The sequence below is a fragment of the Olea europaea genome, unplaced genomic scaffold, assembly GCF_002742605.1.
Source record: "Olea europaea var. sylvestris unplaced genomic scaffold, O_europaea_v1 scaffold1020, whole genome shotgun sequence".
Lineage (NCBI taxonomy): Eukaryota > Viridiplantae > Streptophyta > Magnoliopsida > Lamiales > Oleaceae > Olea > Olea europaea.
In genome coordinates this window covers 219,730-235,821 of record NW_019227527.1, presented here as the reverse complement: position 1 = coordinate 235,821, position 16,092 = coordinate 219,730, and the positions used below count along the sequence as shown (strand labels likewise).

The 16,092-nt window shown below is 35.6% G+C and overlaps 4 protein-coding genes across 7 annotated transcripts; all 4 read right to left on the bottom strand.

Moving 5' to 3' along the window:
* Nucleotides 1-19: 19 nt before the first annotated feature.
* On the bottom strand, nucleotides 20-2,006 carry LOC111372687 (cytochrome P450 CYP73A100-like). Its single transcript, XM_022995075.1, has 2 exons — nucleotides 1,095-2,006; nucleotides 20-896 (listed from the first exon to the last, which is right to left on the bottom strand). Exons 1-2 carry the CDS (start codon nucleotides 1,964-1,966, stop codon nucleotides 158-160), a joined length of 1,611 nt encoding a protein of 536 aa, XP_022850843.1. The 5' UTR covers nucleotides 1,967-2,006; the 3' UTR covers nucleotides 20-157.
* A 938-nt stretch (nucleotides 2,007-2,944) lies between these two features.
* LOC111372684 (cycloartenol synthase 2-like) lies at nucleotides 2,945-12,470 on the bottom strand. Of its 4 annotated transcripts, XM_022995069.1 has the most exons (18): nucleotides 12,027-12,470; nucleotides 11,689-11,877; nucleotides 10,264-10,353; nucleotides 9,735-9,929; nucleotides 9,552-9,636; nucleotides 8,823-8,989; nucleotides 7,698-7,886; nucleotides 7,027-7,140; nucleotides 6,612-6,734; nucleotides 6,386-6,508; nucleotides 5,796-5,894; nucleotides 5,026-5,082; nucleotides 4,887-4,933; nucleotides 4,353-4,496; nucleotides 3,700-3,877; nucleotides 3,485-3,565; nucleotides 3,313-3,396; nucleotides 2,945-3,202 (listed from the first exon to the last, which is right to left on the bottom strand). In XM_022995069.1, the coding sequence occupies exons 1-18, from the start codon at nucleotides 12,222-12,224 to the stop codon at nucleotides 3,077-3,079; spliced, it is 2,289 nt and encodes a 762-aa protein (XP_022850837.1). In that variant the 5' UTR covers nucleotides 12,225-12,470; the 3' UTR covers nucleotides 2,945-3,076. The 4 variants fall into 4 exon arrangements, with proteins under 4 accessions (XP_022850837.1, XP_022850840.1, XP_022850838.1 ...); XM_022995072.1 differs by lacking the exon at nucleotides 7,698-7,886; XM_022995070.1 differs by lacking the exons at nucleotides 11,689-11,877; nucleotides 12,027-12,470 and adding an exon at nucleotides 10,434-10,792.
* An 806-nt stretch (nucleotides 12,471-13,276) lies between these two features.
* LOC111372685 (cycloartenol Synthase-like) lies at nucleotides 13,277-14,361 on the bottom strand. The gene is made up of 2 exons (XM_022995073.1): nucleotides 13,766-14,361; nucleotides 13,277-13,616 (listed from the first exon to the last, which is right to left on the bottom strand). Exons 1-2 carry the CDS (start codon nucleotides 13,961-13,963, stop codon nucleotides 13,389-13,391), a joined length of 426 nt encoding a protein of 141 aa, XP_022850841.1. The 5' UTR covers nucleotides 13,964-14,361; the 3' UTR covers nucleotides 13,277-13,388.
* Nucleotides 14,362-14,982: 621 nt separating this feature from the next.
* On the bottom strand, nucleotides 14,983-16,063 carry LOC111372686 (cycloartenol Synthase-like). The gene is made up of 2 exons (XM_022995074.1): nucleotides 15,472-16,063; nucleotides 14,983-15,322 (listed from the first exon to the last, which is right to left on the bottom strand). The coding sequence occupies exons 1-2, from the start codon at nucleotides 15,667-15,669 to the stop codon at nucleotides 15,095-15,097; spliced, it is 426 nt and encodes a 141-aa protein (XP_022850842.1). The 5' UTR covers nucleotides 15,670-16,063; the 3' UTR covers nucleotides 14,983-15,094.
* Between the last annotated feature and the right edge of the window lie 29 nt (nucleotides 16,064-16,092).

The following is a 16,092-nucleotide window of genomic DNA, read 5'->3' as shown; positions in this document are numbered from 1 at the left end:
TGAATTATTGAAGTGAAAATTAGACATCTTTTCTTGTATCTTAAAATCTTTTCGTATTTGTTTTAGTTTACAACAATTTGCATTTTATCCTTTTACAAGAAAACTTTCCCTTTTGATTCTAAGGGCTTAACACAAGAACTCGATACAAGTGACCAGTCTATGCCTTGATTGGTTTAAAGACAACAACAGAATGGTTTGCAATGTGCAAGCTGAATTGTCCACCCTTTTCACTCACATCTATCTTTTCCGAACCTGGAGGAACCAACATTTCAAAATTCGACACCAGTTTTGCAATTACCAATCCAAGAATTGGCAGTGCAAGAATGATCCCCGGGCAGCTCCGCCTCCCCATACCGAAAGGCAAGTACCGGAAATCAACTTTGCCACCAGCAACCGCCGCCTCTGTTCCATTCTCCTCTTCCAAGAACCGCTCTGGCCGGAATTCATTAGGCTTCTTCCACCATGCCGGATTATTCGCCAGCCACCAAGCATTCACCACCACCTTTGATTCTTTAGGTATGCTGTAACCACCTAGTTTAGCTTCTTCAAGATTCATATGGGGTACCAATAAAGGTATTGGGGTGTGCAACCTTAGTGTTTCATTCACTGTGGCTTGTAAATATGGTAATTCATTGAGGGTCGATTCTGTTACGGGCCGGCCTTTAAGGACGGCTGAGATTTCATTGCGGATCTTGTTCTGAACATCAGGATGGTTGACGAGCTCAGCAATTGCCCATTCCATGGACCATAGAGTTGTTTCAATTGCTGCAACATTGATGTTTTCGACAATATATAGAACATTTTCTTCACTGATTTCTCCCTTCATTTGAGCATCTATTATATGATCAATTGCACAGCTTATCCTGTGTTTTTCTCCGTTTGCCTCCATTAGTTCCCTGCATTAAATTATATAACTTCTTGATTCAGGAAAATCATATGACCAACAGAAACAGAGGCGCATTCTCTGGAAAATGATCTAATGACTACAAAATCTAAGTGTTCTACGTAATAAACATGGAGTCAACTAAAAGCTCTTTTTTGTCTCTGTTCGATATTTTTCCTTGGAAAAAATATTAAAGGGAAAGAATCTTTACCTTCTCTTCTCAACGTAATAATTGTTGAAGAATGAAAGTCTCCGCCTTTGCAAGTCCCTGCATTTGTTGAGATACCCTCTTAAAAATGGTCTAAGCAATGGGATGAAGTCTCCATAGTTGTACTCAAAGCTCTGTGCCAACCGGCTTCTCTCAGAATTAAACTTGGTAGCCTCAATGAACAATGGATCATCCTGTGATTCAAATTTGGCATCAAACATCATACGGTACATGATGTTATACAACATCAGCTGCAACCTCTTTCTGATCACTAAGCCTTCTTTTCTCACTTTTTCATCATTTCTCAAGTCGCAAACTACTAGATCCATTTCATCTTCCCACATATCACTATATTGGTGCACAACTTTGTTGGTGAAGAATGGAAGTGTCATTATACGCCGCATTTTGCGCCAATGCTCACCATAGATTGTGAACACCATGTCTTGACCATTACCCGTGAAAATGTCGAACACGACATTTCGTGGCCGGGAACCGAATTCCACACCTTGTGTGTGTAGGACTTGGTTGGCTAGCTCGGGATTCGATACCACTGCTAGATTTTTCGAGCCAAGTTTGAGCAAGAATACTGGACCATAGGTTTGTGACATGGAGGCAAGGAGTTTGTGGTTCAAGTCATTGCCGACTTGAAGCCAATTGCCAAAAATTGGGAAAGAAGGTGGCCCGGGCGGGACATTGGCCGTGCCGGCTGTGGTGTGGTGGAGAAAGTGAATGATGAGGGGAAGTATAGGAAAAGTAAGTGATAAAAGTTTAAGGTGAAAGGAAATGGACAAGTGGGAGAATAAAAACTTGGTGCATACAAGAAATGCAATTGTTACAAGAGTGCAAAATATGGTTTTGTTGAGAAGACTGCCCATGTTTTTAAATCAAGAGAGGGAGAGGCTTGAACGCTAGAGGGAAAAGGGAAGTGGCCTTTATATAAGGAAGTAATTTACATGGGTAGGAAAGTTGGTGAGCGTGTCTAATGGTTTTGGAAAAAAACCCTGTGGGCTGTCTTAAAATCTAGGTAGGAAATCGAAATGACGATGTAAGTCAATGTGGTGTTGGTGGGTAAAATATGCTTACTGCCACTTATTTTATCATGGCTAAATTGCACGCTTCATCTACAATCTTTATTATTATTTTTTTTTAAATACTTTTATTGCTACCCTTTATTTCTTGGCATTTTAAATAGCAGGTTTCAACTTTTAGGTGCAAGTAATCCCACCTCAATTAATCATTCTCCTTGACATTCTTCCATGTGGCAAGATCTACGCTCTTAATTTTGAAAACAACCGTCACATCGTTGTACAGATTTTTTTCACATAGGGGGATGTCAACCACAATGTATCATATAGCTTAATTCCTTGCCTAATTCAGCTTACAAATGCCACGGCAGCATGGCCAACCTCGCCGGCAATCCTCATACTTCAACAACCAGCCCCAATCTTATGGCCTCGTTGAATCATCTTGTCTAAATTATGACATGGGCTGACACGTCTAGGTAGGAGGGTTGTGCCCGGACTACACATTTTCTAGATGTGTCCACCTACCTAAAAGTGACAACACAACGTTGATGATTCTTGAACTAAATTTTTTTCTGGTTCGTCTTCTTTAGTGTCATGTATACAATTTACCAACTTGGTGAGTCTTCTTATTTGAACTACATGTTTATATTCACATTCAATTGTTTGGTGAGAGGATATGCAAAAGGCTTGTTTGGCACATATTTTTCAAGTGAAAATTGATTTTCTGGAGAATGACTAGTTGAGAAGCGAGGAGAAGTTGTCAAATCTAGGTACCTGTTGGCAGCTTTTTTGAGATTTAAAATAAATAAATATATCAGCAATAGGATGTGAAGCTGAAATCTAATAAAATCTTAATGCATTCATTTGGTTTGATTTCCAACAACTTCATGAGTCTTACAATAACAATACTCTCTATATTAACATACACTTCCAAATTTCTCATGTGCACTTCTCATAGGTTTAAACAAATGTCGTTGCAGGTAGCAAAACCTTGTTGAGGTACACTCCAAGAGCCCAGATGGGAAAAATGTTTCTGTAGGTTGAGTAGCTTATCATACAGTTCTGATTGAATACTCCAACAATGTCCTGTCGATAGAATAGTAAGATTGAACTACAATAAATTATTTTGTTCAAACGAGTTCTTAATTGGAAACATCTCTTTCGAGTTCAAACTTGATTACAAAAATTCAAAATACCTGTTGCGGAAAGTCCCCATTTTCCATTTGTGAATTGATCAACACTTTAGCAGCACGATGCAATGGGGTTGGATCCCGGTTGGCCTAATAAATCCAATATTAGTAATAAAATCATAAAAAAAGCTTCTTTATTAATCCGTAATATGCACATATATGATGGTATAACACCTACTTGCCCAGATTCAATAAGAGCCAGCATAGCCCATCCAGTGTTTACGTTATGCGATTTGTTCCCTTCAATATTTGTGTATACCTGCTCTCACTCGAACAAACAAACAAGTAAGAATCTGATGGCCCATTTGCAATTGTTTTAAATGCTACTGGATTCATTAAAGCTCGTAGTTCCTTAAAGAGAGGAAAAAATGAGCATACTTGTACACTTTTTACCTTGTCTTGGCATGAACGATAGCTTTCGCCCCAGCCATCAGATGAAAGTTGTTTTGATAGAAGGAAATCACAAGCTTTTCTGATGCTATAGCTATTTTCGTAGGTCTTACCACCGGCAACTAATCCTGTTATGCCAAACCATGTCCCATAGGTGTAGCATACTCCCCAAGATCCGTACCTTGTGAAATTAATTAACAATACTTTTCATACCAAACCAACAATTTTACCAAGATAAAATATGAAGGCGAGTATCAAAAAGAAAATCATTTTTTCCTCTGTATAATGTGATTTACATCCTAAACAACCTGTACTCCGTCACGGACTTGGAATTGATGGTTAAATATATAGGATTTGGGATTAGTATATCTTCTTTTGAACATTTTGGTTGAATATTATATTTTGTAAAACCAACATGTCAATTTGATATTTAAAATTTGCCTAATCTGCTTGTTCCTACTTTGTTGTGGCACATGTTCGATGTTTTTCTATGATGTGCTAGCATTCGACTTAAAATATTCTCCTGCTCATGTTTTGCTAGGGGCATCATTTACTTTTTCTGCGCCCCCAAGAAATTATTGTGTATGATTTTTTGAATGCCCTTTCCATCCTTAGGATGGTTCTAAAGAAGTAAACTTCCAAAACGAGGGGCATACCATGAGCCATCAGGAAGCTGTGTGCTTTCGATGAATTTAAGTGCTTTCTTGACACATGCATCGATTTCTTCACTCCGGTATCCTGGATACAATGTGATAAAAGATTTGAGACTCTGTATCGCTGCAGACGTGCATTCAACATACCTGCATCATCAGGTTTACTAATATTAGAATTAGAGAGAAGATTATTGGCTATATGAAACGTCAGATATTTGAAATGTATATCAAAATCAGTCTCTCAATCCAGGCATTAGGAGCCTGAGGTTTACTTTAAATTTGCAGCCAATTATTCAGTTATTTCTCGAAAGAAAACAGTAGAACTTGACGATAATAAAATTCTTTCAATAGAAATTTGGGCATTTCCCACTTGCTTTTTTTTCTTCTTCCATGAAAGCCATGATAAAAATATACCGCAAACGTGGAGAAATTAATTTGTATTATGGATTCTTGGAAATTGAGATGGCATCATGCATGTAATTTCTTGTCAATAATCGGCATGGTGAAATGACCAGAGTTTTAAGCAAATGATCTTACTGGTAGTCAATAACAATATCCCCAAATGTTTCTGTTGGATTGATCATCTGCCAAAAAAAGGTCAGATGCACAAAAATCTTGATCAACTACAAAATTTGCACCTGTAGAAACTATATATATTCACATTTCTCTCGATTACCTCCAACCAAGGATAAGATCTCGTGAGCTCATATGATGCAAAACCTCCACTGCTGTTCTGCAGACCGTATTAGAATACTATGGTGTATAAGCAAGTCATAGCTTCATTCATAAATGAAAAAACAACTTTTTACTGAAAAAAAATAAATCTTAAATTGGAACTACCCTGCTATATTAATCGATGATTTCGACATCCTATTCGCTCTCAGTAAATTATGATTAAAAAAAATTTCTAATTCTCGCATTAATCTTTCAAAAGAATAATAGAAGACGACCCTGAATCATTAGGAGCCGAGGATGAAGCTTAAGCCAAAGATACAGACACATCTGCTTCAGATGAAGCATATGAAAAAGCAACAGCATCCGCATATGTACAGGATTTCCACATAATGGCCATGAACAGTTGCTCCTGGAGTGGCCAAATAATGCTTAGCTGATCAACGGATGGTGTGAGATCAAATCCTAACTACGAGTAGAGGAGGGGAAGTCTATTTCAACATATTCAAACCATGACTCTTTAAGGGATAAAAATGTAGAACCAGCATAAATGAAACTTGGGGATGAAAGTTTCATTTTTTGGACAAAAATATTCCTTGTTTTCTTCATCCTTTGCATTGAAGAATAGAGTAAAATATATTCATGGATCACTCAGTGAGGAAACTCCAAATAATATAATCACAAAACATAGTTGAACACTGACAAATATCTTGGAGGGAGCATAAGTAATATTGTTTAGAACCAGTCTATATCGTACAAAAGTCAGAAATAAACCTGAAGGGACAGAATTAAATCAACAGCATCATAGAGATTTCTTGGTTCTAATGCCTCTCCAGCAATATCAGATGGCATCTGTGATAACAAAAGCGATGCCTGCACGATAGATAGATTGACAGTTCCAATTTTCCCAAGTTAAAAACTGTAGGACCTGAGAATTTTTCTGTCGCCAAATTAATAAGCACTCTCAGAATTTTCTAGTACCAAAAATAGATTACATCTTATGATTATATATTTCCAATGTTCACAAGTTTGTACTCCACATGAGCGAGATACAATCATGTTATTATAATCTCACTTTTTAATTCTTTTTACCACAAGATTGCAGACCTAACTCCATATATCTATCTTGAAAATTTAAGTCTAAATTGTTGTCATAAACACAAGTTTTTAATATCATCACAAATCTTAGGAAATTCATGCAGCGTCGTGATTACATGACTAAGATGAAAACTTATTCAAAAAGATAAATCAATCCAATTAATTTCCAACCAATTATCTGTGATTAATGCACCAATTAAAATAAGTTATTTCACGTTCCCCTTAAACATTCACATCTTATTTAACAATTAATGGTGGAAAAAAACCTTCAAGCCTTCTGCAGTGCAGTCCGATACTGGCCACCCGCTGTCTTGAGTGGAAAATGTCCATCCCCCTTTAGAAGCGTGGCGATACCATGAACTGATGTTTCGTAAGCCGTCTTTCCTAATCTTTAAACCAAAACTGAAATATTAGATGAATTTAAAAACCAATATAACAAAACACAAATGAAAGCATGACAATTAGAACATGTTCAAGTCTTGCGGTAATTACTTGTGATATTTTGATGAACTCGTGTGCTTTATTAAGCATCAAACCATAGTTGCTGGTAAGATTGGTTGCCAATATCGCTTGGACTGAAAAAGAAACATCCCACAATTGAGATCCGTTGTACCCCTGCATTGATTTATTTACAGTAGGTTACAAACTCATAAAAGTTTCTTGAGGATAGGATATGAGACAGATTTAAAAACAAACTATGCTCTGCACTTACATCAAAATTTCTATGGTTATACCAGCCATGATAAAAACGATTCAGGCATCTTTAATATGGAGAACTGAATGGTCTTAAAAGTATTAAAGAAAAACGTAAGCTAAGATCATGTTCATTATATTGTCCTAAATCTCAGGTTTTTGAAGCATTGGAGAGGCATAGAATTTAAGCCAGGAAGTAAAATATAATGAAGACCTGCATCTTCATGCCATCTTCAGCCACCCACAGGTAATCCTTTATTCTTGAAAGATGTAATTTGACTACCATCGAATTTGGATCATCAACCCAACAACAGAGCATGTTTAGTACCTGTTATCACATTGGAGATTATTCAGATTTCAGTTCTATACTTCTATTGTTTCAAAAGTTGAAGAAATTTATACCATTATATTATAAGAGACATAGAAATAAAATTTATGCCACTGCCTATAAAGCCAGCTACAAAATGACAGTGTGACAATGGGAGCCTTTCACAAGGCACAGAAAGGGGCAGTTTGCAGCAGGCTTCCTACTCCACTGGACCACTTACGCCAAATCTGGATCTGTTTGCAATCGTCACCACAGCAAACAGGCTGAGATTTGGCAGAAGGAGTCTAGTGGACTAGACTGCCACATGGTGTCCCACTTTTTTGCCTTATTAAAAAGGCAGTCTCGTAGTAGCATGTGTTGTAAATGTTAATCCTATCTGTATCAATGTCAAGCGTTTGAAAGAGTTCAGACCATACTGTTTGAGATAGTACTGATCCTTTTTGCCAAACGGAAAATAGTTAGACTGGGAAAAAATGGTTGCAATGGAAATTTCTCACATGAACATAGTTTCAGCAGAATACTGTGCAATATTTCACTAATAAAACTATAGCAGATACCTTATTTACAGGTCCAAGACATACATAATGAGTGTTTTCATCCTCATAATGTATATGTTGCATCACAATGCTTAAAGCCTTATGCTTTAATTTAGAAAAAGGCCATTGCATAAGAAGAGTCTCTCCAAACTTGTGAAGACCATCCCAGATGATATCTTGAATTAATGAATGTGGGAAGTATAGATCTTCCTGCATCATAATCAGTAACATGCCAAAATGAATTGAAGGATAGTACAGCCTCCTCAAGCTTTTTCAGAGGCAGTGACTGGTCCTCACTCCTTCCGAGAGCAATGATAATCATAGAATTAGCAAAGCACACACAGGTTTATAGCAGTTCACCCTCAATGTAAAAGTTACATTCAGTTGCTACGGCAGGTTTCCACTATGAGAAGAATACTAGTTTTCCTTCGCACCTCTCTTGCACAAACATGACGACCCCCCTTTACTATATATGTAGGAACATTAGTGCAACCTAATATATGGATGGACTACCTAGCATGCAATTCAGTATAGGCAAAGAGGATAATGCTTCACTTCTTTAATTTCTTGCCTTCAATTTTGGCGATGAAAAATGTATGTTCTTTTAAATTCATTGGATTGTCAAGTCATCATGGATCTAGATAATCAATTATGCCCTTAAAAAGAAAACAATGCTAAGCAAAAGGGAACATGTATAAGATATAAAAGGCCCTGCAAATCAGATTGCAATTTAGATTTAACAAGTGATTCAGCTAAATCAATAGGCATGTATGTAAGCCCTCGCTTGGCCCCCATTAATTTAATTTTTATTTCTCTCTTTCTTATTTTCAACCACACAATCTTCCATAAAATAATATTAGACGTAAATCGTCTTTTTCTTCTTTTTTCAACCACCCATTTTTGAAAAAAATACTATTCCACCCCATTAAAATTTGAAATAATAGGGGTCAAACAGGGGATAAATAAACATGAATAACATGTCATTTCATTTTTCTACACTTCAAAAAGTCAAGTGATTCTTGTCTTTTGAGAACAACCAATTATTTGACACCTCTAAATGCAGATCCAAAATATGGTATCCTTAGTCTTAGTGAACCTTAAACCAATCTAAGATAGAGAAACTAATCACAATAAAATAATTTTTACCTTGGCACATTGATGTCTGGCCAATTGCCAATCAATTTGATGATAAGGATGAGTATAGAGCTCTTTTCTAAGTGATAGAACAGCGTTGTTAACTGGCCCAACATATCTCTTCCTGTATAAATATGACATTGGTAGGTACACCATCCGGCAATGACACCACATACGCCCTACATCAGTTGCAGAATTTCATAATTATCTTTGTTAGTTCTAATTATTTATTGTAAGTTTTAACACAAAATTATAGTTTTGGTCCAACAAGTATACGTTGTTTGAACTGTTAAATAAAATGTGTAGAGCACGGGTGAGAAAATTTTGTTTAATAGATCTGTTTACATTGGCATTAGAGGTTTCTAGAACAATCTCTAGATATATGAGCACCTAGGGCTTGTTCAATAAGGTGAATTGTATAACATCAAAGATTGTTAAATAAGACAAGGAAGTCAAAATCTTTTTCATTGTAGAAATGATAAAATTTTACAAAATGTGAGTATTTTTTAGAAAAAAAATAGACATGCATCTTTATACAACTAAGTATTATCATTGTACCCAAAGATTCCATTCCTCATGCATCTATCACAGCTAGATTGGTTCCATAGTGTTCCTCAAATTTCAAATATATGGCACACCCTTGGAAATAGATCTCAATGTCTGCTATCTTCTAATCATTGTGAATAAAATTGAACTGTGTTCAAGAAAAGAAAATTTAGTATCAAAGGAAGCAGTAAGAACCTGGGTGCACAGGGAAAATATAAGGAAGAAGCCATAATTCAGGAGGTAAAGGGTTATTGCCACTCCACTCATATACGCCCAGTACCTGGGAAGTTTTCATAAGTACTCAATGTAACATCAAGTTCTAATTAAAATCTTATATGACTTTTACACGCGTGCGTGGGTAGGGAGGGAGGGTAATACCGAGAGCCAAAATTTTCCCCATGATGGAATGTAGGTGGCACCACCATGATCAAGAATCCATGTTCTTGCTTTCTGAATTGCACCATCTCCACTTCTCATATCTTCACCAAGAAGTCTTAATGTAACATAATTGAGGGCTGTACCGAACATGGTGCTGTGTCCTTCTATGTGCAAGCCCCAGCCTCCATCAACGTTCTACGGTTCAATTAACTAATTATATCAGTTTCTATAGCAATGGACATTTCCCTTAATAATTTTCTTTCATTTTTGTATCTATCAATGCAACACTACGCTATACAAATATCTCGTTTTTACAATTTTATGCCAATAGTTAGTCATTATAGTATTGCTGCTTTTGTTTTCTCTTCTTCATTTTTCTTCTCTCTTTTTGGCAATAAGTTGATGAATAATCATTTATAGCATACATTTCTCACATGCTGGGCAATTACCAAGATTAGCTCGACTATTGCATAAGACATCAGTATAATTCTCATTCAATGATATTTATAAAATAAGAGCTAAGAACTACCTGATGATTATACAAATAGCGACAAATCTCTTTTTGATGTTCTTCAGGCAGGATTGTGTTTAGAGCATCCATTACAAACAAGGATATAACCTGCAAATGTTGAAATTACTGTGAGTTGAAAGAAATGATTTCAAGATTAAACTAAGGAATCAGAGAAAAAGTAGACTGACAAGCACCATTATTGAAATCCAAACATTTGCATAATACATCACAAATTCAGGTGATGACTGATGAGAAAATTGTGGTTGGAACGATGAGTCTACAGGTTGTGACTTGTGAGGAGTACACATTTTGAGAAAATCTTTTGGACAGTCGGGCAAAAGTACCGGCCAGTCTCTTGCCGGAAAAACCTTTACCCCCAACCGCCGAGACACCGTCCAGTGGCAATCCGGCTGGACAGTCTCTCGCAGGCGATTTCGCCGATCGAGTTGGCCATTTGAACCAAAAAGCATTGGAACCCAAGAAACCTTTTCTTTTATATTTTTATTTTTGCAATAATATAATAACAAAAAGGACAAAAACGTTTATGTAAAAGTAAAACAATGAGAATATCAAATTCTTTTCAAAATATAATTCAAATAAATATTGAAAATATATTTCAAACATTATTTATCATAAACTATACATATAAATTTAAAATATTCGACTACATAAAGCTTTTTTTGTTAAATAACTTTTTTTTAATAAAACATAATTTAAAATAATAATTTGTCAAGAGCTAAATTAACTAGAGTATATGTCCGAAAAGCCTGTTTGGAAGAGATTTTGAGAATTGATTTTTTAACCATTATGAAAAAAGTGAGATCAACTTGTAAGAAAAGAAGTCAAATATGACGACTGAAATAGTGAAATAACGATTAAAAAAATCGCTCCCCAACATGCCCTAAATATTTTTGGTATTGCTTTTTATTAATCTCGTATAGTGTGACGTCCGACGTGCCATATCCATCAAGCTTCCAGTGGCAGTGGGTTGAATTATATTTTATTTAATATTATCATATATTGACGTGAGTGAATATTATCATTGCAAGAAATAGATGCACTTTCTGAACACAGACTTGAGGGTTTTTTTGCAAAAAGATCTGTTCCCACAATATCAAGCTCCTCTTCGGTCTGGATAAAGATTTTAATTAAAGTTCTAAATTTTATGAAAAATGAGTTTAAGAAAGAGTAATGTTAATTGCAGTCGCTCACTCTCGTTCTATGTGATATACATGTGGCGGTTAGTGATTTGATATATTAATTGGTAGTTTTTTATTACTTTATGCAACAAATTACTAACCGTCACATGTATGTCACGTAAAGCGATTGTAGTAGTGAACGGTTGCAAATAGCATTATTCTCTAAGAAATTATGACAAAATAGGGCTATGATATGTTGACAAAGTCAGAAAAAAATGATGAACTGAAATAAGAGAGCTCCCACCAAGCCTGGCATGAGAAACAAAGGGCCACCATAATCAGCAGGCCAGTGTCCATCTTCAACCTGAAGAGTTGAATAGAATCTTAGGGCTCTTTTCAATGTTATTTCCACTGCTTCAACTGTTATTTCTTCTTCACTTTCTATTTTAACCTGCTGCAGCAACTCTACCTCAACAGGATTCTCCTTTGCAAGCTGTAAGCAAAAGTAATGTCCATTCACAAAAAAGTTATTTTATCCATTCACAAACATGCCCTAATAGCACGATTCTGCTTAGTCGAGCATAACAATCATGGTCCTACAAAAGAAAAATGCGCGATAACTTAAGATGGATTGGTTGTCACCTGAAGTCGCATTAGCAAATCAGAACTATGTTTGATATTATAACGGTTATTGTGAAACTCCTCGCGAATCTTTTCAATGGCAGCTTGTTCTTCTGGTGTTCCTAGGTTAGGATCAAATTCCCAGTACTGTCTACCAGAATGGTTATTTACACTTGTAAGCCACGGATCATCCCCTTCTGAAACTTTAAGCTTCCACATTTTCTCTCTTTTCCTTTTGGGTATTTTGATCAAAACCCTACTATAACTTGTTGAACTAAATATAGGGTAAGGTGGGGTGAGGGGGTAGTCATTGCTTGAGAGTAGTTAAGGAAGAGAAGTTTTCGTGAGAAAATAAGTATCAGATCGAAGAAATTTTGAGATTGGATTAAGTTTCGCAATGAAGAAAAAGTGTTGAACTTTGGAACATGTGTGAAGAAGGATTCTTTTAGTCGCGTGTATTTATAGTTGGTGGAACCACGTCGATTTTTGCAATAATATAATAACAAAAAGGACAAAAACGTTTATGTAAAAGTAAAACAATGAGAATATCAAATTCTTTTCAAAATATAATTCAAATAAATATTGAAAATATATTTCAAACATTATTTATCATAAACTATACATATAAATTTAAAATATTCGACTACATAAAGCTTTTTTTGTTAAATAACTTTTTTTTAATAAAACATAATTTAAAATAATAATTTGTCAAGAGCTAAATTAACTAGAGTATATGTCCGAAAAGCCTGTTTGGAAGAGATTTTGAGAATTGATTTTTTAACCATTATGAAAAAAGTGAGATCAACTTGTAAGAGAAGAAGTCAAATATGACGACTGAAATAGTGAAATAACGATTAAAAAAATCGCTCCCCAACATGCCCTAAATATTTTTGGTATTGCTTTTTATTAATCTCGTATAGTGTGACGTCCGACGTGCCATATCCATCAAGCTTCCAGTGGCAGTGGGTTGAATTATATTTTATTTAATATTATCATATATTGACGTGAGTGAATATTATCATTGCAAGAAATAGATGCACTTTCTGAACACAGACTTGAGGGTTTTTTTGCAAAAAGATCTGTTCCCACAATATCAAGCTCCTCTTCGGTCTGGATAAAGATTTTAATTAAAGTTCTAAATTTTATGAAAAATGAGTTTAAGAAAGAGTAATGTTAATTGCAGTCGCTCACTCTCGTTCTATGTGATATACATGTGGCGGTTAGTGATTTGATATATTAATTGGTAGTTTTTTATTACTTTATGCAACAAATTACTAACCGTCACATGTATGTCACGTAAAGCGATTGTGGTAGTGAACGGTTGCAAATAGCATTATTCTCTAAGAAATTATGACAAAATAGGGCTATGATATGTTGACAAAGTCAGAAAAAAATGATGAACTGAAATAAGAGAGCTCCCACCAAGCCTGGCATGAGAAACAAAGGGCCACCATAATCAGCAGGCCAGTGTCCATCTTCAACCTGAAGAGTTGAATAGAATCTTAGGGCTCTTTTCAATGTTATTTCCACTGCTTCAACTGTTATTTCTTCTTCACTTTCTATTTTAACCTGCTGCAGCAACTCTACCTCAACAGGATTCTCCTTTGCAAGCTGTAAGCAAAAGTAATGTCCATTCACAAAAAAGTTTTTTTATCCATTCACGAGCATGCCCTAATAGCACGATTCTGCTTAGTCGAGCATAACAATCATGGTCCTACAAAAGAAAAATGCGCGATAACTTAAGATGGATTGGTTGTCACCTGAAGTCGCATTAGCAAATCAGAACTATGTTTGATATTATAACGGTTATTGTGAAACTCCTCGCGAATCTTTTCAATGGCAGCTTGTTCTTCTGGTGTTCCTAGGTTAGGATCAAATTCCCAGTACTGTCTACCAGAATGGTTATTTACACTTGTAAGCCACGGATCATCCCCTTCTGAAACTTTAAGCTTCCACATTTTCTCTCTTTTCCTTTTGGGTATTTTGATCAAAACCCTACTATAACTTGTTGAACTAAATATAGGGTAAGGTGGGGTGAGGGGGTAGTCATTGCTTGAGAGTAGTTAAGGAAGAGAAGTTTTCGTGAGAAAATAAGTATCAGATCGAAGAAATTTTGAGATTGGATTAAGTTTCGCAATGAAGAAAAAGTGTTGAACTTTGGAACATGTGTGAAGAAGGATTCTTTTAGTCGCGTGTATTTATAGTTGGTGGAACCACGTCGAGGCTTAGAGATAAACGTAAATATTGTGAACTATTTTCGGATATTGGAACTTTAAAGATCGTGAATATGATCTAGTAGCATATAAATGCTTCCAATATACAATTTGGGTGAGCTTAAAATAACTTAAAAGGTGGGCTTTTTAAAACTTTTTCAATAAAGTTTTTTGAGTCGCATGTATTTATAGTTGGTGGAGTCATGTCCACGCATGAACATAAGCGTGAAATTGTTAGCTTACTTGGGATATTGGACAGATCATGAATCAGTAGCAAAATAAATGCTTCCAATATAAAATTAGCGTGTTTGGGTGAGCTTAAAGTAGCTTAAAAAGTGAATTTTTTAAACTTTTCAAGAAAGCCAACTTTTAAGCTATTTGAACATGCACGACATCCAATCAATCATTAATAAAGAATTCCATGTTGTCTTCCCACCGATTTAGCTGCCGTTTGTTTTCCATTTTTTTGTAAGAATGCATTTTGAATAGTTAATTGATTAAGAATGTATAGTTAAGAAATTAGAAAAAGTTTTAATTTTGCGTGTATTATTATTTTATTAAAAAATGTGTTATTAAAAAGAAATGAGAGAAAAAGGGGTATCAAACAAGGGCTAAATTTGAGAATTAAAATATCCAGTAGATTTGTATGTTTCTTAAGAACTAAACTGTTTTGTAGAGACCCTCAAGAGAAAATGTTTAAATTGAATAGACATCTGTTCCTATCATATCTTGGCAATTTCTGCTGATCGTCTATATGCAACAAATTACTAACCGTCACATGTATGTCACGTAAAGCGATTGTGGTAGTGAACGGTTGCAAATAGCATTATTCTCTAAGAAATTATGACAAAATAGGGCTATGATATGTTGACAAAGTCAGAAAAAAATGATGAACTGAAATAAGAGAGCTCCCACCAAGCCTGGCATGAGAAACAAAGGGCCACCATAATCAGCAGGCCAGTGTCCATCTTCAACCTGAAGAGTTGAATAGAATCTTAGGGCTCTTTTCAATGTTATTTCCACTGCTTCAACTGTTATTTCTTCTTCACTTTCTATTTTAACCTGCTGCAGCAACTCTACCTCAACAGGATTCTCCTTTGCAAGCTGTAAGCAAAAGTAATGTCCATTCACAAAAAAGTTATTTTATCCATTCACAAACATGCCCTAATAGCACGATTCTGCTTAGTCGAGCATAACAATCATGGTCCTACAAAAGAAAAATGCGCGATAACTTAAGATGGATTGGTTGTCACCTGAAGTCGCATTAGCAAATCAGAACTATGTTTGATATTATAACGGTTATTGTGAAACTCCTCGCGAATCTTTTCAATGGCAGCTTGTTCTTCTGGTGTTCCTAGGTTAGGATCAAATTCCCAGTACTGTCTACCAGAATGGTTATTTACACTTGTAAGCCACGGATCATCCCCTTCTGAAACTTTAAGCTTCCACATTTTCTCTCTTTTCCTTTTGGGTATTTTGATCAAAACCCTACTATAACTTGTTGAACTAAATATAGGGTAAGGTGGGGTGAGGGGGTAGTCATTGCTTGAGAGTAGTTAAGGAAGAGAAGTTTTCGTGAGAAAATAAGTATCAGATCGAAGAAATTTTGGGATTGGATTAAGTTTCGCAATGAAGAAAAAGTGTTGAACTTCGGAACATGTGTGAAGAAGGATTCTTTTAGTCGCGTGTATTTATAGTTGGTGGAACCACGTCCAGGCTTAGAGATAAACGTAAATATTGTGAACTATTTTCGGATATTGGAACTTTAAAGATCGTGAATATGATCTAGTAGCATATAAATGCTTCCAATATACAATTTGGGTGAGCTTAAAATAACTTAAAAGGTGGGCTTTTTAAAACTTTTTCAATAAAGT